A 19,442-nucleotide genomic window follows, 5' to 3' on the forward strand; every position below is an offset into this window, starting at 1 on the left:
TCAGCATCTGTGGGGCACCAGGGTAGTGCAACTGGGAGTTTCCCTTCCCGAGCACCCCAGGAACACAGATGTGCTCAGGGGGCACATGTGAGTGGGGAGAGGGGCTTGGCATGGGTGCCAGGCTGGAACAGGGCAGCAAGCAGGGCACCATGCATGGCACCAGAAGGCCAGGCACTCATTCTTGAGATGGATGGATGCATGGATTCCTCCTTGCCCAGGCAGGGCAGCACAACTGACATCATGGTAATGGGCATGAACCTTGTACCTTGCTGAAGTGACAAAGGCACCTGGCTCACAAAGCCACCGGCTTTCACCTGAAGGTTGCCAGCACTGGACAGCCACAACAAGCTATAGCCCCTCCAGAGCTACTTGCCACCATCCATGCCAGGACCTCTCTGCATCCACCTTGCCAGTCAAGGAAGCACCAGCATTGCTCAACACAAGGCACAGGTTTTTATTCACACTCCAAGCAAGCTCTGTCCCCATGCCAGGCTGTCCCCACTAGGTGGGGCAGTAAGAGAGTCAAGACCACTGCGCCGTGACTCGGTGGCCAGAGCTAGCTGGTGCAGGGATGGGGCAGGGGGTGTGCAGACGCTCTCAAAATTGGAGCTGGATGAGGAAGCGGATCCGGCACTGGCTTTCCTGGTAGATGAGGTACTCGCTCTGACTGAAGGACGAGTTCTTGTAGGCAGGCATTGGGACAGGATTGCCCTGGCACACCAGCACCTTCTTGCCATCCAGCAGCAGCTCCTCATCTTGCGCAGGGTCTGTGCAAGGAGACACCACCATGACAAGCCTGAGATCTGACCTCCCTCCTCCCGCCCTGCGCCCACCCCAGCTCCACAAACCCCATCCCTCTTTGCTCCCTGGGCTCACCCGGCTCTGTCTGGCCACAAGCCAGGACGCTGTCATAGCCGGGGGGAGGCTGACGCAGCGTGGGATCATCACGGGTGATGCGGTAAGACTTGCCAAGGGCCACCTCCGACAGGAACATGATGCCAACCTTCTTGGATGTGCAGCCCACTGCCATGGGAGAAGGGAAAGGGGATGATGGCACCAGCCCTGGACTTCCATCTGACTGTTCCCAGGCCACCCATGGCAGCCACTGGAACTGGCTGCCACAGCAGGAAAAGGAATTGGCACACCCAGAGCTGCTTCACAGGGGGTATGCAAAGGAGGTTAGGATGACATAGAGGCTGTGGGCATTATCACAGTATCACAGTATAACTAAGGTTGGAAGAGACCTCAAGGATCATCGAGTCCAACCTATCAACACAGACCCCATGACTAGACCATGGCACCAAGTGCCACGTCCAATCCCCTCTTGAACGCCTCTAGGGTCAGTGACTCCACCACCTCCCTGGGCAGCACATTCCAATGATGAGCAGCTCCATGTCCCAGCTCACTCACCGTAGCCAGCTGACTTGCTGTTCTCAGAGGCAAAGTAGATGCCCTTGCCCACGCGCCCACCCGAGTGGGGCATGATGCGCAGCCCACTCTTCAGGATGGCTGCAACCACTGCCACATTGGTGCCATGCCAAAGCAGGCGCCGGGGCTCCAGGAGGTCGTGGACTTTGAAACGCTCATCCTGGAGAGATGCAGAGCTGAGGGCTGTCCATGGAGTGAGAGGATGGGACACTGATACCCAAGCCCCCCAACCCCAGTGCCAGTCTGAAGGAGGAGGAGAGCAGGTGCCTGTTTGCCCCAGCCAGCTGAGCTGAAGGCCCTTCTGGGTGGAGAAGCCCAGAGTCCTAATGCAGCCCTGGGGTGAAACTGGGACTTCCTCGCTGCAGGACGGGGACAAATCATCTCCTTTTTCTCACCTCACCATCTCGGGCAACCCGCCAGATGTTGAGGATGTGGAGGTTGTGCCCGGTCTGTGTCACATAGTTTTGGATCAGCTGCCAGGGAGGGAGTCAGGAAAGTGGTGTCACCAAAGACAGCCATCCCAGCAATGCCCACAGTCCCCCTGAGACAGGTGAGCACAGTTGCTCCCGATCATGGGGTACTGTAGCACAAGGGGCACCTGGTATTCCCTGCAGGCTGGGTCCAGAAGGGACAGCTGGCAGCAGAGCAGGGCATAATCCTGATCCAGCGGATGGGCAACTTCCTCTTCCTCCTCCTTCATCTTCTGTGATTGCAGGCTCTGTGCCACCTCAATGTCAGCCAGCACCTGGCAGGCACAAACCAGGCACAACCTCACCACCAGTGCTGGGCATCGTGCCAGGTAGGACCAGCACATCTGCCTCACAGGTGCCTCCTTGGGGAGGGATGTCACCTGCCAGGTGCCCTGGCATCTCACCAACAGCATATCCTTCTTGGCACGCAGCAGGTCAGGGGAGTTGATGGGAGGTGGCCGTGCCCGCCCAAAGTTATGGGGGATGATGGTGTAGAAGTGGGAAGAGAGGTCCTCCAGGCGGGCAGCCTGGGGGGGTTGCTCCTGCAGCGCTGCCTCTAGCTCTTCCAGTGCCTCAAAGCCCCTTGCAATCTGCTGCTTGCTCAGCTTTCCCAGTGGCATCTTCTTCACATCTGGCAGGGTGAACAGGGGAGAACATGGGTGAACCCACCCACCCTGCTTCCCCGTAGCTACCTCAGGAACCTCCAGCATTCACAACAGGCACACTTGGGCACCTGGCATGGGGGATCCACACTCCCACCAGCACCTCTGTCCTGTTCATCTCCCCCGCTGCACTCCCTGGCCACAGCCTCCAGACACAGCCCATCTCCTCTTACCAATATTCATGGTCTGCATGGCATCCCGGAACATGTCGCTGCTGAAGATGAGGGACACCAGGTCCTGCGTAGCTTTGTCTAAGGTGCAGGGCAGCACCCGCTGCTTGCAGACCTTGGTCCCATCCACACTGTCCACCTGCAGAGCCCCAAAATCACCATGCTGCCTGTGAGCCAGCAGGAGGCTGTGGGGGCATGGCCACCAGTGGGGAGAGCCTGGCCCTGGGCAGCAGAGCAACGGGCAGGCACTGCTTCTGCTTTCCATGACTAATGCCACCCAGATTGCCCATGGTTCTTGCTTGGGATGTCCTCCTGCACTGTCTCAGCCCCAAATCTATCTGTGGGCTGTTTCAGCTTACAGCCAGACCCCCTCTCAAAACCCACCCTACCAGGGGTAGCATGTGAGGACCACCCCACAATGGTGACACTCACCTTGAGGGCAACCTCCGCCTCCTGCCCAGCACCTGGCTGCACATCAATGAGTGTGTACTTTCCTGGCTGAGCAATGAAGTTCTCTCTTGCCATCCATCTGTTCTTGGTCTTTTCCTGAAACTTCTTCTCAAAATCCTTCTTGGCAGCCTCCAGGGAGGCGGAGGGCATGAGTTTGGACTGGCCCACCTCCCCCTGGTAGTGGACAGCAGTGGTCAGGAACCCCCTCTCCATCCCTGCTCCACTAGCCCCGTGCTGGGGGGAATAGCTTGGGACCAGGAGTGTGAGGGTAGGGCTGCAGGACAGTTAAGCAGGAACATGCTGAGACACCAGCACCAGGTCTCAGGGCCCTCCAGCTCAAGCAGACAGACCTGGACTCTATACTGTCAAGGGCCACCTGATTGCTTGCTTTGAGACTCGGAACAAGTGATGGGGATCATCAGGCTCATCCCTGACCTTTGTGAGACTTTAGACAAGGTGGGGACAGATGAGGGGGATGGGGAAGGAACAAGTGGTGCTGGGGTAGACTCACCACACGACCCCAGCGACTCCAGACACTGTAGGCACCATTGTGCTCAAGGAGCTGGAGGATGTAGAACTTGTTGTTGTTGGCACTGATGTTGGTCTGGTTCAAGGTGCAGTCATAGTCCTCATAGACCTACAGTGAGCAGCATTACCCAGGCTGGCACTTGGGCAACACTTGCAGAGCTGTCCCAGTGGGGACACAGTGGGGTCTTCAAGAGTAAATGGGGCTGTCCCTGTGCCAGCAGAGTGGGGACTGCCCTTGGACTGCCCCAGCCCTCCTGGCCTCACTGGGTACCCCAGAGGCTTGCTCTCACCTGCGCACCCGGTGCTGTGCTCAGGGGACACAGCCCATCGATGGTAGCAGGGGGCTTCTCCTTGGGAGCAGTTTTCAGGGCTTCCAAAGTGGATTTCCAAGCATCATCCTCCTCTCCCCCCTTTGCTTTCTTACCACCACTGTCCAGCTGCTTTGTGGAAGACGCATGGCGCTTGGAGGCCATGGCTGAGCCACCCCCAGGGGGCCAGCACCACCTTGATCCCCCAGCAAAGTCCTCGGGGAGAGCACAGCAGAGAGTGAGAGGCCAGGCTCGCTCTCCAGGCCTCGCTGCACAAGGTGGATCCGGAGGCGAAGCTCAAGGTTGACTCCTTCAGGGAGCGGATCACAAGTGAGGCCAAAGACCTGGTGGCAAACATTTCCCCAGAGAAGCTGTTAGAACTTGATGGGTTCCTCAGGAGCCTATCCTGAACATCCACAATTTCACTCAGATCCACTCGGACACGAACCTCCCAGTGCCTGACCCAATTCTTCTCACAAACAGCCACGATGGCTGGATGGGCCAAATATGAAAAAGAGGAAGCTGGAAGACCCCGAAGAGACCTTTCAGGGTACCAAAGTGTTTGTGATGCCTAATGGGATGCTGAAGAGCAACCAGCAGCTGGTGGACATCATTGAGAAAGTGAAAACAGAAATCAGGCTGCTCACTGAGAAGTGTAACACGGTCAAAATGTGGGTGGAGCTTCTCATTCCCAGGATAGAAGATGGAAACAACTTTGGTGTTTCTATTCAGGAGAAAACAGTGGCTGAGCTTCCAACTGTGGAGAGCGAGGCAGCATCCTACCTGGACAAGATTTCTAGATAAAGTATCACAAGAGCAAAGCTGATCTCCGAAATAGCCAAGTATCATAGTATCATAGTAGTATCATAGTGTCAGTCAGGGTTGGAAGGGACCACAAGGATCATCTAGTTCCAACCCCCCTGCCATGGGCAGGGACACCCTGGCACCTCTCCTATGAGGACAGACTGAAGGAGTTGAGGCTGTTCAGGCTGGAGAAGAGAAGGCTCCCAGGTGACCTAATTGTGGCCTTCCAGTATCTGAAGGGGGCCTACAAGAAGGCTGGGGAGGGACTTCTCAGGATCTCAGGTAGTGATAGGACTAGGGGGAATGGAATGAAGCTGGAGGTGGGGAGATTCAGGCTGGAGGTGAGGAGGAAGTTCTTCACCATGAGAGTGGTGAAGCCCTGGAATGGGTTGTCCAGGGAGGTGGTTGGTGTGCTGTCCCTGGAGGTGTTTAAGACCAGGCTGGCTGAGGCTCTGGCCAGGCTGATCTAGTGTGGGGTGTCCCTGCCCATGGCAGGGGGGTTGGAACTAGATGATCCTTGTGGTCCCTTCCAACCCTGACTGATACTACTACTACTGTGATCTCCTTCCAGGAAAGCCTGGCTGGGCTGTGCCTCTCTCGGCCCTTTGCTCAGTGACTCAATCAGGAGGACCAAAGTCTGCTGGAGACGTGGGTGGTGCCTGGACAACCCTGCCTGACCCCCATCTCCCCTCACTGGGGACTCCCAACCCACAGGAGTGTTTCCCCAAGGCTTCCCCAGTCCTGTGGCCCCAGGGCCATGCAGGAAAAGAAAGCATGCAATGCTCCAGCAAAAACATGCAGGGTCCCCCTCCTCCTCCCGATTCCTCCCAAGCCCAGTGACTGGGTGCTTTGATTTGAGCACAGTGTGGGCTTGGGCAGCCCCTTGTCTCTTGCGGTCCCCCAGTTCTAGCCGAGCTTACGGCTGCTAGTGGCAGCAAAGTGACTACAAGAGCGGGCAGCAGTCCTGTCCTACCTGCTCTTCCTGCCTGCAGCCAGCGAGCCCAATGCTGGGCACGGCTGGTCCCTGAGGAGAAGCCTTCGGGAGCCTTTGGGCAGGTCCGGCAGCCTGTACGGAAGCAAAACTTCTTCTCCTGGCCAGAGCAGGCAGTGGCCAGGGATGACAGCAAAAACCCCTGTCACGGGCCCAGGCAGGGCATGGACTCTGCGGATGGCTGCCCGCCTGCCTGCCCAGCAGTGCCCAAGATCAGGGGTGACCCTCTCACCGCATGCCTCTCCAGCCAGCCCCTCTCTGCCGTGCTCTGGGGCAGAGAAAGCGGTATTGAAATGGTGAAAGCATGAGTCACTTTGCATGATTGGTCTCTTGGGTATCTGCCAAACAGGCAGGGCTGAGGGTGTTGCAGGGAGGAGGAGCTTTGGCTTCGGTTCTGGCTTGGAATTCTCCTTCTCTGTTCCACAGCCTCTGTCAGCAAAGCTGGTTTGTGGTAAAGAGAAAGCCTTGGGCAGACGTTACCCAGGACTACTGGAAAGGGTAGTTGTCTTCCCTCGCTCTGGGCACCCCTGTAGCTGAGGGTTCTCCAGTTAGACTTAAGGAAACGGAGATACCCCAGCTTGCAGACTGTCCTAGGGCAGGGGCTGCTGCTCTGTCTCTGGCCAAGCAGAGTCCTCGCTGGGTGCCAAGTGCTACCTCCTCCATGCCCTGTGCAGCTATATGCTCAGCCATTCCAAGGCTGAACCTCGGCATCAGCCTTCCTTGTCAGAGGATAAGAATGTTTTGAACTCCCCCCTCAGCTGTCATCTGTCCTTGTGTTTCAAAAGACTGTTGAAGGCAAAGCAGCAGAGGTGAGGACCCTGTGTCCCCTCCAGGAACTGTACATTGCACCCCATGACTCCCAGGGCTAGGCAGGGGCCAGGGGACAGGTGACATAGCTACAGGCTGCTGGTCAGGAATAAAGCCGCTCCAAACACACGCACAGAGGCATGCTGAGAGTTGAGCTCTCCGCACCAGACAGAGCGGGGAGCTCTGCGCTAGGGCCCTTCCTCCTCCCCGCCGCCCTCGCTCACCCTCCCCGACGAGCGCCATTTTGTGGCGAGGCAGCGAGCGCTGCGCGGCTGCTCAGCGCCCCGCGGTGGCGCTTGGCGCTGCCAGAGGCTCCAGAAGCCACTGCGGAGGGCTATGACGAACAAGTGCTTCCACGAGATTATAACGCCAGAACGGGGACAAAAGGAGGTTTTAGGCAGCTCTTGGGGAATTCAAACTACATTCCATACAACGGGGCTACTCTGCCGCCTCAAAGCTGATCCCAAGCCGCCCGTTTCCGCACTGACTGGAAGTGAATCTTCAGTGCAAGTGGCTTTTTTGTTTTCCCATGAAAAAAAGGGGGGGGGGAACTGAAAAATAGGGACACAAATGGAAAAGTTTGTTGTTGTTGGTGATGATGATGATGACGCTTGGAGCCAGGGGTATTGAGATTTGCAGGAGAGGATGCTTAGCAATGTTCTTTACAAAAACCTGGGAGCAAGCGCAGGATTCGCCCCCGCGCCTGCCGGAGCGGGGCATGATGTGCAGCCCTGCTCTTCAGGACGGCTGCGAACACCTGCACCTCGGTGCCCTGCCCAAGCAGGCTCCGGTGCTGCAGGAGAGCGTGGGCTTTGAAACATCGCTCCTGCAGAGACGCAGAGCTGCAAGAGACAGAGGTGCCCGAGGTGTTAGGAAGGGGAACGGAGCAAAAGAGCAACCCAGGACAGTTGCAAAAACATTTATTTGCAATTAGATCTGCTCTGCTTGCAATGTAATACAAATTGTAGGTTCGGTGTTCGGTTGAGAGTTTCTTTTGCGATTGATAACGATTATAAATCATTCTGGAGTGACAGCATTTGGGAAAGATGAGTCCCAAACTCGCAATACCCCAATCGTAAAAGAAAAATCACTCCCTAGGGACCAGGAAATACATACTCACAGAACCCGGTTCGCTGAGGGTGCGAGATTTCTATTGAAGTCCCTTTTTGGCGGAGAATTTCTTTCTTAACTGCTATAGCTGCTATTCCACGTAGAGAAGAGGGTCCAACGGGCAAACCAGGAATCGGAGAGAGCGAGAAACAGCCAAAAAGAGCCCGTGTGCTCCGCAGCAGCAGCCCCGCTTTATCCAAACCGAGCTTTGAGCTGTGGTCGCATGGTGAGCACGCCCTCCAAGCCAAAAGCAATGGTTCGATACAAAGGGACAGACAGTCGATAACATCAGCACTCCTTCGGCCTCGTTTTAACATCTTTTGTTCTTCAAACTAGTACAGCCAGTTTGACTTCCTCCCGCGGCCAGCCCAGAGCTGGCGGCTGCGGCAGGGCAGGGCAATTGCCCCTGCGGAAAGGTGCCGCAGGTGATACTGTGACCAGGGAGAGGGCATCGGGTGACCTGGCAGAGGGTACACATACGGGGAACACCGGGTTGTGTGTGTGTCTGTGTGTGTGTATGTGCCTCTCTCTCCAGCCACACCTGAGTCGGCTGATTTGGTTGTTGCTTTTGGTTTTGGCTTAATATACATATTTTGTAGTTTCGATTCAAAGACTTTGTCTTCCTTTCTGTTATTTGTGAGTAGGGTGTTGGTCACACTATCATAGGGCACTGTGGCACAAGGGGCACCGTGCCAGGGGGACCAGGACAAGTGTGGCCTCCTGCCAGCACCTCCCTGCCCCACAGATGCCCTCTTGGAGAGGGGTGTCACCTTCTTGGTGACAAGAACAAGGGAGTTGGCGTGGGGGGGTGTTTGTGCCTGCCCAAAGTTACAGGGGATGATGGTGTAGAAGTGGAAGGAGAGGCTGGGAGGGAGTCTTGTTCTGCTTGAGGAAGGCTCTACAAAGGGACCTGGACAGGCTGGATCAATGGGCCAGGGCCAGATGTATGATGTATGATGAGTGAGGGTGTCACATCCAATCCCCTCTTGAGCAACTCCAGGGATGGTGACTCCACCACCTCCGTGGGCAGCTCATTCCAATGCCTAACAACTCTCTCAGTGAAGAACTTTCTCCTCGGGAGCAGGTCCAAAACTGGACCAATCAAGCTGATGAAGGGTCTGGAGAAAGTTCTTAGGAGGAGTGGCTGAGGGAATGGGGGGTGCTCAGTCTGGAGAAAAGGAGGCTGAGGGTTCTCTACAACTCCCTGAGAAGAAGAGGTTGTAGTGAGGTTGGGGTTGGTCTCTTCTCCACAGTTAACAAGTGACAGGACAAGAGGAAATGGCCTCAAGTTGTGCCAAGGGAGGTTTAGATTGGATATTAGAAGACATCTCTTCACCAGAACAGTTACCAAAGGCTGAAACTGGCTCCCCAGGGAGGTGGTGGAATTCCCATGCCTGGAGGTGTTTCAAAGGTGCAACAATGTGGTGCTGAGGTTTAGCAGCAGACTTGGTAGAGTTAGACAATGGTTAGACTGAAGGATCCTCAAGGTCTCTTAAAAGAAATTTATTCTGTGATGGGAGTGGGTGGGGTGGGAAATTCTCCCAGAAAGCGGTTTTCAGGGCTTCCAAAGTGGATGTGAAGGCTTCATTGTCCTCTTCCTTCTTCTCTTTCTTGTCACCACCATCTTCAGGGCAGGGCTCAGGGTCCTGAGGGAAAGAGGAGCTCGCTGGGGGCCTTTGCCTAGCCCCTTGCTGAGGAGCAGCGAGAGCCCTGTTCAGCCCCACACCTCAGGTGTCCCTTCAGCCACCCTGACAGCCTGGCCAGGAGCCGTGGGCACTGCTTACCGAGAAGAGTCTCCTGGCACGTTTCTCCCTTAAGAACATCCAAAGCCGCTTCTTTGAGCCCACCTCAGGCTGCAGCAGCCCACGATTAAGTGCCCACTTTCCTGGGAAGCAGCAAAAGTGGGATGTCAGAAAGGGAGTGCAGAGTGGGAGGTGCAGTCTGAGATGGTTGGACAGAAAAGTCACTGGCAAAGTAAGAGAGCAGCCAGACAGGTCTGGGGAGCAGAGAGCCAGGGAGGGCCCAGGACTGCTGTGGGCAGGGGCGAGGGGCAGTGGCTGTTGAGGCTGCACCAGGCTTTCTCCCTCTCTCCAAGGAGAGTGAGCCCTGGCTGCAATGTCTGGGGCAGCCCATCCCAACACAGCTTCTCTTACTTTGCTGCTGCAGGACGAAGATGTGCAGTTGATAGAGAGCTTCTGCAGCCTTGCAGGAGGTCTCCCTGTCCTTGCAGGTGCAGGAGAGGGTGAGCTGCCCCACCAGCTTCCCCAGCAGACCAAACTGATGGATCTTGGGGCACTCATGTCTGAGGATCTCCCTCTGAGCAAAACAGGGGCAGATCTGGGGGAAGAGAGAGAGGATGGGCAGAAGTGGAGCCTGGGCAGAAGGGAAGTGCCACTGAGGGTGTTGGGTCAAAAGCACCTGAATATGAGCCAGCCCAGGTGGCCAAGACAACCAACAGCAGCCTGGCCTGCATGGGGAACAGTGTGACAAGCAGAAGCAGGGAAGTTCTCATCCCCTTGGAGTCATCACCTCCAGGGATGGTGCCGACCTCCAGGGATGGTGACAAGGCCCCAGCGCCCTAGCAACTGCTGCCTGTGTGCCCAGCTTCCCTTGAGTGTCCTGGAGCTCAGAGGCACAGGGCTAGGGCACTGGGGATGCTCAGACCAGGAGAGCTTGGTTCCTCCAGCCCTGAGGAGGTGGTGATGAAGTTGAGCAGCCTAGCAATCTGTGCCATGGCTCTCTTCTGCACCTCTGGCAGCTGGGAACAGGAGTAGGGCAGCAGCACCTGGGAAGAGAAAAGCTTCTGGTGTGCCAGGAAGGTGGCATGGCACATAATGGCATGAGCAGACTTGCTGAGGGGCAGGGCCTGCCATAGGGCTTGTGACCCCAAGACACATGGGGTGACTACCTCCCTTTGCTGAGGGCTCTGGGATATGGCCTGTGGCTCCCAGCCCCCAGCCGTGTACCAAGGGCCACTGGGAGGGGATGACCCACACCATTCAAACCAGTGGTCACTACCTGTGGGGACCCTGTCCCAAGGCCTGACCTTCAAGGTGTTCTGCAGCTCCACGCCGCCAAGGGTGCCAGCGCTGCAGACCAGTGCCTCCAACATGCTGTCCATCGCAGACAGGGTCTGCAAGGGGTAAAAAGTCTTGAGGACAGCCCTGGAAGGCTGTGGGGGTCAGCCGTGGCTCCGTGGTGTCCAGAAAGGGGCCCTGGGGCAGAGGAGGTCCTCATGTTCCCCCCCATGGCACACCTTGGAGTAGAGGAAATCCGCAGAGCCCCAGCTGTGCTGTGGAGGCAGCCTGAAGACGCTCTTGAAGCAGGCTTGCAGGATGCTGTCCGTGTCTTGCTGAAGCAGCCTGGCTCTACTGCAGGGAGAGAGAGATGCACAGCAAGATGAGACAGGGTGGAACAGGGCAGGTTCTTTCAAGTCAGCAAGCTCTTGCAGGGCTGACAGAGGCCACGTGCCCCCACCTAGCACTCAGTGGTGCCAAGCCCCATGGCAGGAAGGGTGATACCAACCACAGAGCCACCGGCTGGCCAAGGGGCCTGCAGACATTGCTGGGTCCAAGCTCAGTCTCCAGCTGGGCCAGGACAAGGATGGAGCACCTGTTAAGAGTGAACTGTTTCTGTTGGTTGTCCCACCACATCAGCACCTCAATTAGCATCAGCTCCCAAGTGAATGACACTTGGAAAAGCAGTGCCAGGAAAAGCTGGGGGAAAATTGCCCTCACCTCCTGCTGGCAGGTGGGCTGCCGGACGGACGATCTTGCCTACGATCTTGATGGCCTGTAAAAAACACCCAAATAGGATATTGCTGCAGCCTGGGGGAGCTCAGTGCCTGAAGTGGGCAGGGGAGGGCAGTAGGGGGCCTGGACAGCTGAGAGCAACCCTGGAAGGTCAGCAAGGCCTCAGGCAGCAACTCACTGCTTACCGAGAAGAGTCTCCTGGCACGTTTCTCCTTGAAAGCAGCTTTCGGGCTTCCGAACTGGATCTGAAGGCATCACCCTCCTCTTCCTGCTTCTGTTTCTGGTCATCTCCATCATCTGACTGCTTAGCAAAGCCCTTGCTAGGCACCACGTTTTACATTCTCCATGCCCTCTGCAGCACATTCTAACTAGGATGTCCGTGCCACCCTTCTTTGTCCAAGGATAAGGATGGTCTGAGTCAGCAGGGAGGAGACCAGGGGGCTGTCATCTGTCCTTGCATCTTGAAGGACTGTGGGTGCAAAGCATCAGAGGTGAGGTGACAACCCTGTGTCCCCACCAGGAACTGCACGTTGCACCCCAGGATTCCCTGGGCCAAGAGGGAGCCAGGGGACAGGTGGCTGGGCTGGAGGCTTCTGGTCAAGAATAGCCCCCTCCAGAAACACACGCTCCCCCCAGAGGCCTGATGGGAGCTGACCCTCCCTTACCCCGGCTAGGGCGGATCTCTGTGCCAGGGCACTTCCTCATCCCCACCGCCCTCACTCACCCTCTCTGACATGCTCCATGTCCTCCCGCTCATCCATCAGTCTTCCGATGAGGCCTGAGGGGACAAAACATGTCAGGGACCCCGCTGCCTGTCAGGGACCCCGTAGTCCATTGGGGACCCCACCAGCCAGCCCATATAGCCACACAGCTCCCTGGGGAGGGCTGACCCCCGAGTGCAGCACTGGGGAGGGACGGCTGAGATTGCTGCCAGCCCCAACTGTGCAGGCAGGGCTGGGAGGGGGTGAAGGGGTGCCCCAGAGGGTCTGTGGCAGAACACGGGGATGCTGGGAGACGGAGGAGGGACCCTGGGGATTGTGGCTCACCAATGAACCTCACAGCCTCCAGCCGCAGGGCCTCCTGAGGGTTCCGCAGGTAGCTCTGGCTCTGGTGCAGGTAGTCCTTGGCTCTGCTCCTGTTCTTGGACAGCTGCAGACAGGAGTAGGGTGCAGGGTTTGCACAGAGCTGCCCCGACAGTCAGGTCAGTTTCCCCAGCCCAGCTGCCTGCCAGGTGGCACTGGGGTTCAGAAGGAGCAGAGGACTCCTCAGGAATGCGGATGCCATCCTGGTGGCAGGCCTTGCCCAGGGAAGATCCCAGGGTCTTTGGGACTGTGCTTACCAAGTGCTCGCGGATCCTCCATGCCTGCTCAGTCCCAGCCAGCTGTGCCAGCCTCCTCCAGTGCAGGAAGTGGCCAGCGCTGCAGAGAGCTTCCTGGGAGGCCTGGAGAGCAGCAGAGATGCCACCACCATTAGCAGGGGCACAGGACCCGGTGCCCCCTCTCTTGGCAGGGCTCAGAGGCGCCTGTCCTGGGCCATCTGGGGAAGATGCACCAGTTGGGGACTGATGCTGCCACCAAGTTCAGCAGCCCAGAGGAAGAAAAGGGCAGCAACTCTCTCTGACTGGAAGCCAGTTAGGGCTTTAACATTTTGGCCCTGGTGGCCCCAGGCTCCTTTAGATCCACAGCTCAGTTCTGGGGCTTCAAGGACCCATGCCAGGGGCTGTGTGAAGGGAGGCAGAGGGAGGATAAATGAAGCAGGGGGCAAGGAGAGGGACTCTGCCTGGTCCTACAGATGCAGCAAGCTAGACCTCACGGTGACACGCGTTTGAAGGGCCCAGTGTCAGGACTGCCCTGGCTAAAGGACCAGTTGGGTTGGGAATCCCACCTTGGCCACACTCTTGCTCTCGTCGTGCAGGTGGAAGAGCAGTGGCAGCAGGCTCTTGCACACCACCTTCTTCATCTTTTTCTTTTCTTTGCGCGCCACGAGCCTCATCACATCTCGGAAGAGACGGATGGAGAGCTCCCGCACAGTGTCCGACTCCTGGGGGAGGAGGGGAGGAGGATCTCAGGCCCAGTCTGGTGGGGAGGGAGGGGCTGGCACAGAGATGGACATCCCCAAAGCAGCCACAGGCAGCCCTGCTCCAAAAGGGAGGGAGCTGCTGCTGGCCTGCCACCAGTGTCCCTGACGCCAAAGTGAGCTGAGTCCATGTGGGGCGTTTGGGATGCAGCTGAGGGCAGCAATAGGGTCTGGGGGCTGTGGGGCAGAGCACAGGAGCTGTGGTGGGAGACACAAATGGAAGTGCCCAGTGAGGGGGCACAGCCTCTCCTCAGACTTACGTTGCCAAAGAGGGGCCAGAGCTCGTCAGCCAGCTCCAGGGCGGTGAGGCTCAGCCTCCTCCTCTCAAGCAGCCGCAGCATGTTGGCGAGCACGGGCAGGGCTGCGGCGCTGCTGGCGCTGTCGTCATCCCGCAGCCGCTCCACGACGAGTGGCAGCAGGACGAGGGTTTTCCTTGCCTGGGTGAGACATGCCACCTCCTTCAGTGAAGCAGCGACCCGTGGCAGGGGCACAAACCCTCTGCCATAGTGCTTGGCAGACAGCGCGGGTTTCGGAGGGCAAGGCCCCGCCAGACCTGGCTCCCCAGGGCGGCCAAGGAAGGAGCAGGGCACAGAGGAGGAGGAGGAGAGCAACGCCCGCTCCTTGCTAGCCCTGTGGCTGCCACTGCTCTGCTCGGGGCTGCTGTCCTGGCTGACCCCTACTCACTGTGTTGGGCCTCTGGGTGAGCCTGAGGATGGCTCTGAGCACCAGGCTGGGCATCCCTAGGCACTGGCTCTGCAGATATATGGCAAAGATTTTCAGGGCATGTTGCAGCTCCTCCTCACAGTCAGAGCGCTCCACTGTCTGAAACACACAGAGTGGCAGCTGTGGCAAGGTGCCCTGCTGGCTCCAAGCATCAGCTCAGGCCAAGGACACCAAGGGCAAGACCAAGTCCATCTGGAGACTGCAGGAACTGCACAGAGCCCCCATGCCCCACAGCACTGGCTCTGGGAGAGCTGTGTCAGATGGTGCTTGGAACCAATGCCATCAGGCTCACCTCAATGAAGAAGACCATGGCAATCATCTCACAGCTGGGGTCCTGCCCACTGAGGATCTCTGCCAACTGGCAGAAGAAGGCGGAGCGCAGGAACCTTGGCATCGCCATCATCTCCCTGGCAGAGGAAAGGAGGAGATTGGGCAGGTAGATCTCTTTGGGATGTGCACCAGTCTGGACATCTCCAGCCTGCAGCAGCACTCCGAGCCAAGGGGACTGCCCTGCCATCAGCCTCAAGGCAGGGGATGGCAGCGTGGGCTGCCCGGTCCCCAAGGAGCGGGGAGAAGAGGCTCTGACCTGGCCACGATGCGCACTCCCGTGAGGTGGGTCTTGGCTCTGAGCAGGGCGTCCCAGCCCCCCTGTTCCTGGATGGCCAGCACCTGGCTCTTCAAGCCCATGCTGCAGAGCAGCACTCTCATGGACTGCACGGCAGACCTGCACAAGGAGAAATGCTTAGCTCCCACCTGGCCCCCTGGCTTGGCTCTGAGTGGCTGTCAGGGCTGAGAGGACAGGGATGGAGCACCTCATAGGTGTGCACTGCTTCTGTTGCTTGTCCCACCACATCAGCACCTCCTCAGGCATCAGCTCAGTGGTGAATGACACTTGGAAAAGCAGTTGCAGGAAAAGCTGGGGGAAAATTGCCCTCACTTCCTGCTGGCGGATGGGCTGCCAGAGGATCTTGCCTACGATCTCGATGGCCTGCAGAAAACCCCCAGACAAGAGGATATTGCTGCAGCCCGGGGGAGGTCAAGGCCTGGGGTGGGCAGGGGAGGGCAGTAGGGGGCCTGGACAGCTGAGAGCAGCCCTGGAAGCTCAGCAAGGCCTCCCGCAGCAACTCACAGCCATGCAGAGGAGGCGTGGGTTGCTCTCGATGCCGGTCTTGCGCTGAGACCTGTCCATCATCACTCTGACCAGCTCCTGCAGCACCTTCTCCCTGGTCTGGGGCTGGGAGAGCACCACGTTCCACATAGCACTGGCAGCCCTGAAGGGACACAGGGCTCTGTCAGCAGGGACACCGTGAAGGGCGGCCAGGCCCCAGTCCCTCAGGATGGTCTCGGGGCCCCACTGCCAGTGTGAGAGAAGCCCCAAAGGCTGCTGAGGCCCATACCTGCTGCTGCTTTGGGAGAAGTGCAAGAGAGTGGCCACCACCACTCTGGGCTCTTGGTCCATCAGCGCCAGCAGGGCTCTGTCCAGGCTCTTGAGGGCTACCGGTGCCGTGATGGAAGGCAGCTTTCTGTAGATGGCACTCACAATGTCCCTCACCTGGAGGGGAGACACGGGTGGGAGGGGAGATGCCAGCAGGGTGAGCATGGCTGTTCCCACAGCTCCCACTGGGAGCTGCTTCTGTTGCCACTGCAGTATGCAGGCTTGAGCCGGTGTCAGTGCGGGCCAGGAGCAGAGCTGGGGAAGGAATGGCCCCCTGGGGAAGCAGCCATGCCACCCATGGGCTACTCACCATTCCTGGCAGGAAGGCAGAGTCCACCACAAGGCTGTTGACCATGTGGGCAGCCACGTTGACATCGTAGCCGCTTGTGGGCTCCATGGCCGCGATGGCCATGAGGATGATCTCTGTCTGGTTGGAGGGCTGGAGGCATTCTGTGAACATCTGTGGGATGAAGGAGAGAAGAATTGTCACCTACAGCCTGTCTCACAGAGTCTCTCAGCTGTGCAGTGAGAGGCAGATGCAGAGCCTTGCTGTGCTGGGGAGGAGACCGATGGCAGGGCTCAGGGTCCTGAGGGAAAGAGGAGCTCGCTGGGGGCCTTTGCCTAGCCCCTTGCTGAGGAGCAGCGAGAGCCCTGTTCAGCCCCACACCTCAGGTGTCCCTTCAGCCACCCTGACAGCCTGGCCAGGAGCCGTGGGCACTGCTTACCGAGAAGAGTCTCCTGGCACGTTTCTCCCTTAAGAACATCCAAAGCCGCTTCTTTGAGCCCACCTCAGGCTGCAGCTGCCCACGATTAAGTGCCCACTTTCCTGGGAAGCAGCAAAAGTGGGGTGTCAGAAAGGGAGTGCAGAGTGGGAGGTGCAGTCTGAGATGGTTGGACAGAAAAGTCACTGGCAAAGTAAGAGAGCAGCCAGACAGGTCTGGGGAGCAGAGAGCCAGGGAGGGCCCAGGACTGCAGTGGGCAGGGGCGAGGGGCAGTGGCTGTTGAGGCTGCACCAGGCTTTCTCCCTCTCTCCAAGGAGAGTGAGCCCTGGCTGCAATGCCTGGGGCAGCCCATCCCAACACAGCTTCTCTTACTTTGCTGCTGCAGGACGAAGATGTGCACTTGATAGAGAGCTTCTGCAGCCTTGCAGGAGGTCTCCCTGTCCTTGCAGGTGCAGGAGAGGGTGAGCTGCCCCACCAGCTTCCCCAGCAGACCAAACTGATGGATCTTGGGGCACTCATGTCTGAGGATCTTCCTCTGAGCAAAACAGGGGCAGATCTGGGGGAAGAGAGAGAGGATGGGCATAAGTGGAGGCTGGGCAGAAGGGAAGTGCCAGCTATCCCAGAGCAGCTGGGCAGCAGCCCAGAGCAGGTCAGGGCTACCAGAGCCAGGCTCCTGCCTGTGCCTGGGGCAGTCCTGCTCTGCCCTGCCATGCCCTGGGAAAGAGCATGCGCAGGAGAGGGGCAGAGGAAAGACCCCAGCCCCCAAACAGCTGCTGCCTATGTGCCCAGCTTCCCTTGAGTGTCCTGGAGCTCAGAGGCACAGGGCTAGGGCACTGGGGATGCCCAGAGCAGGAACTCAGTACCTCCAGCCCTGAGGAGGTGTTGATGAAGTTGAGCAGCCTAGCGATCTGTGCCATGGCTCTCTTCTGCACCTCTGGCAGCTGGGAACAGGTGTAGGGCAGCAGCACCTGGGAAGAGAAAAGCTTCTGGTGTGCCAGGAAGGTGGCATGGCACATAATGGCATGAGCAGACTTGCTGAGGGGCAGGGCCTGCCATAGGGCTTGTGACCCCAAGACATGTGGGGTGACTACCTCCCTTTGCTGAGGGCTCTGAGATATGGCCTGTGGCTCCCAGCCCCCAGCCATGTACCAAGGGCTACTGGGAGGGGGTGACCCACACCATTCAAACCAGTGGTCACTACCTGTGGGGACCCTGTCCCAAGGCCTGACCTTCAAGATGTTCTGCAGCTCCACGCCGCCAAGGGTGCCAGCGCTGCAGACCAGTGCCTCCAACATGCTGTCCATCGCAGACAGGGTCTGCAAGGGGTAAAAAGTCTTGAGGACAGCCCTGGAAGGCTGTGGGGGTCAGCCGTGGCTCCGTGGTGTCCAGAAAGGGGCCCTGGGGCGGAGGAGGTCCCCATGGTCTCCCCCATGGCACACCTTGGAGTAGAGGAGAGTCTCACAGCCCCAGCTGTACTCTGGAGGCAGCCTGAAGACGCTCTTGAAGCAGGCTTGCAGGATGCTGTCCGTGTCTTGCTGAAGCAGCCTGGCTCTACTGCAGGGACAGAGAGATGCTCTTCAGACTCAGCAAGGAGGGGCCAGACCCTGGGTGTGAAACCTAGGGCTGCTGTGAGGGCCACCTGGAACTGGGGGGAGGACAGGCTGGGGCCTGGTGCACGTACCTCATGCCGGTGATGGCCAGCATGGCTTGCTGCCGCACCGCGGTGTCCAGGCAGTCAATGGGCTCCTCCTGCAGCAGCCACTAGGAAGCACAGCAAGATGAGACAGGGTGGAACAGGGCAGGTTCTTTCAAGCCAGCAAGCTCTTGCAGGGCTGACAGAGGCCACGTGCCCCCACCTAGCACTCAGTGGTGCCAAGCCCCATGGCAGGAAGGGTGATACCAACCACAGAGCCACCGGCTGGCCAAGGGGCCTGCGGACATTGCTGGGTCCAAGCTCAGTCTCCAGCTGGGCCCCCTAGGTGGCATTGGAGCATCTCCAAGGATGGAGACTTGGAGCAGCTCTCTTCCACACACAGCTGTCCAGCTGAGCCCTCTCCTAGCCCCAGGGCTCTGCCCCTGCTTTAGCCTGACTGGCCCCTCACCTGAATGGTCATGATCACCTCCTCCTGGTAGAAACGAAACACTCCTTGCAGGGTGGAGCCCACACAGAAGGTGCAGAGAGAGTCCAGAAAGATCAACTTCTGGGCCAGATGCTGCCAGCCAGCGAGGGACAGGAAGACAGGCAGTGTCAGTAGGGAGAGACAGGCAGTGGGGGTGCTCAGCACAGCCCTGGCACCTTTGAGCTCAGGACAGGGGCAGAAAGACTGGCCAGGAGACATGGGCACAGCCTTGCAGAAGCGGCCACAATACCTCTGGTCTACACCTGATGAAGCCTAGGATGGCTTTCAGGGTGCTCTCATCCTCCCTTGGCACAGCCCAAGTGGAGCAGGATGGATCTGGCCAGGAGAGAAGAGGCAGGGGTGGGGGGCAGGTGAGGGCCAGAGCCAAGCCCTCTGACTAGCTCCTGGGGGGGTGCTGTTCCTCAGCCCTTGCTGATGGCCGGGGCACCGGTGTCCCCTGTGCACCCCAGGGAGAAGGGTGGCACGGGAAGGGGATCCTGGTGGGCCTGGCCATGAGGACAGGCTGGGCAGCCCCTGCCTGCAGCGCCCACACACTCACCTGCCTGCAGAGGCTGCAACTCACACACCTTGCTGGGCTGTGTTGCAGAGGTGGGAGTTAGGGTGGCTCCACCCTTCTCCACCCAGGCTTTCCGGGAAGTGCCAGGGGGTCTCTCTGCCATCCTGCGAGAGCGACAGGGGGAGAGGAAGGCAGGGAGGGAAGGAGGGAGGGAGCAAAGGGGGGAGAGGGACCCTGCACTAGGCAGGGCGCCCGCTGCCAGGGGCAGCGGGCAGAGGTGTCTCCCTCAAGAGACTCCTCACTACTGGCCTGTCCTAACACTGTCCTCCCGGAGACTGTGCAGGCAGGGCTGGATGACACAGAAAGCCA

The 19,442-nt window shown here is 58.5% G+C and overlaps 1 protein-coding gene, 1 long non-coding RNA gene and 1 pseudogene across 5 annotated transcripts; 1 reads left to right on the plus strand and 2 right to left on the minus strand.

Moving 5' to 3' along the window:
* Positions 1-438: 438 nt before the first annotated feature.
* Positions 439-6,077, minus strand: PARP3 (poly(ADP-ribose) polymerase family member 3). 4 transcript variants are annotated; one of them, XM_068157942.1, is made up of 11 exons: positions 5,794-6,076; positions 3,999-4,360; positions 3,692-3,817; positions 3,163-3,354; positions 2,734-2,869; positions 2,303-2,529; positions 2,027-2,173; positions 1,824-1,901; positions 1,411-1,588; positions 877-1,023; positions 515-767 (listed from the first exon to the last, which is right to left on the minus strand). In XM_068157942.1, the coding sequence occupies exons 2-11, from the start codon at positions 4,179-4,181 to the stop codon at positions 598-600; spliced, it is 1,584 nt and encodes a 527-aa protein (XP_068014043.1). In that variant the 5' UTR covers positions 4,182-4,360; positions 5,794-6,076; the 3' UTR covers positions 515-597. The 4 variants fall into 4 exon arrangements, with proteins under 4 accessions (XP_068014045.1, XP_068014043.1, XP_068014044.1 ...); XM_068157943.1 differs by lacking the exon at positions 5,794-6,076 and adding an exon at positions 4,465-4,550; XM_068157944.1 differs by lacking the exon at positions 1,411-1,588 and having other exon boundaries at positions 439-767; positions 5,794-6,077.
* On the plus strand, positions 4,180-4,820 carry LOC137450794 (proteasome activator complex subunit 3 pseudogene; annotated as a pseudogene).
* Positions 6,078-9,216: 3,139 nt separating the features above from the next.
* LOC137450803 (uncharacterized) lies at positions 9,217-10,264 on the minus strand. Its single transcript, XR_010989650.1, has 3 exons — positions 9,882-10,264; positions 9,513-9,613; positions 9,217-9,374 (listed from the first exon to the last, which is right to left on the minus strand). It is a non-coding gene; the product is annotated as an uncharacterized lncRNA (long non-coding RNA).
* Positions 10,265-19,442: the final 9,178 nt, after the last annotated feature.

This window comes from Melanerpes formicivorus, unplaced genomic scaffold, assembly GCF_026170545.1.
Source record: "Melanerpes formicivorus ecotype bairdi unplaced genomic scaffold, bMelFor1.0.p_v2 SCAF_38, whole genome shotgun sequence".
In the NCBI taxonomy this organism is placed as follows: domain Eukaryota; kingdom Metazoa; phylum Chordata; class Aves; order Piciformes; family Picidae; genus Melanerpes; species Melanerpes formicivorus.

What these genes read in the sequence shown, in the direction of transcription:
- PARP3 (XM_068157942.1), bottom strand. Translation starts at nt 4,181, where the DNA reads ATGGCCTCCAAGCGCCATGCGTCTTCCACAAAGCAGCTGGACAGTGGT. An exon ending in CATGCAGACCATGAATATTG is followed by an intron (nt 2,530 to 2,733) that starts GTAAGAGGAGAT and finishes TCACCCTGCCAG; the next exon opens with ATGTGAAGAAGATGCCACTG. An exon ending in CCAAGAAGGATATGCTGTTG is followed by an intron (nt 2,174 to 2,302) that starts GTGAGATGCCAG and finishes TGTGCCTGCCAG; the next exon opens with GTGCTGGCTGACATTGAGGT.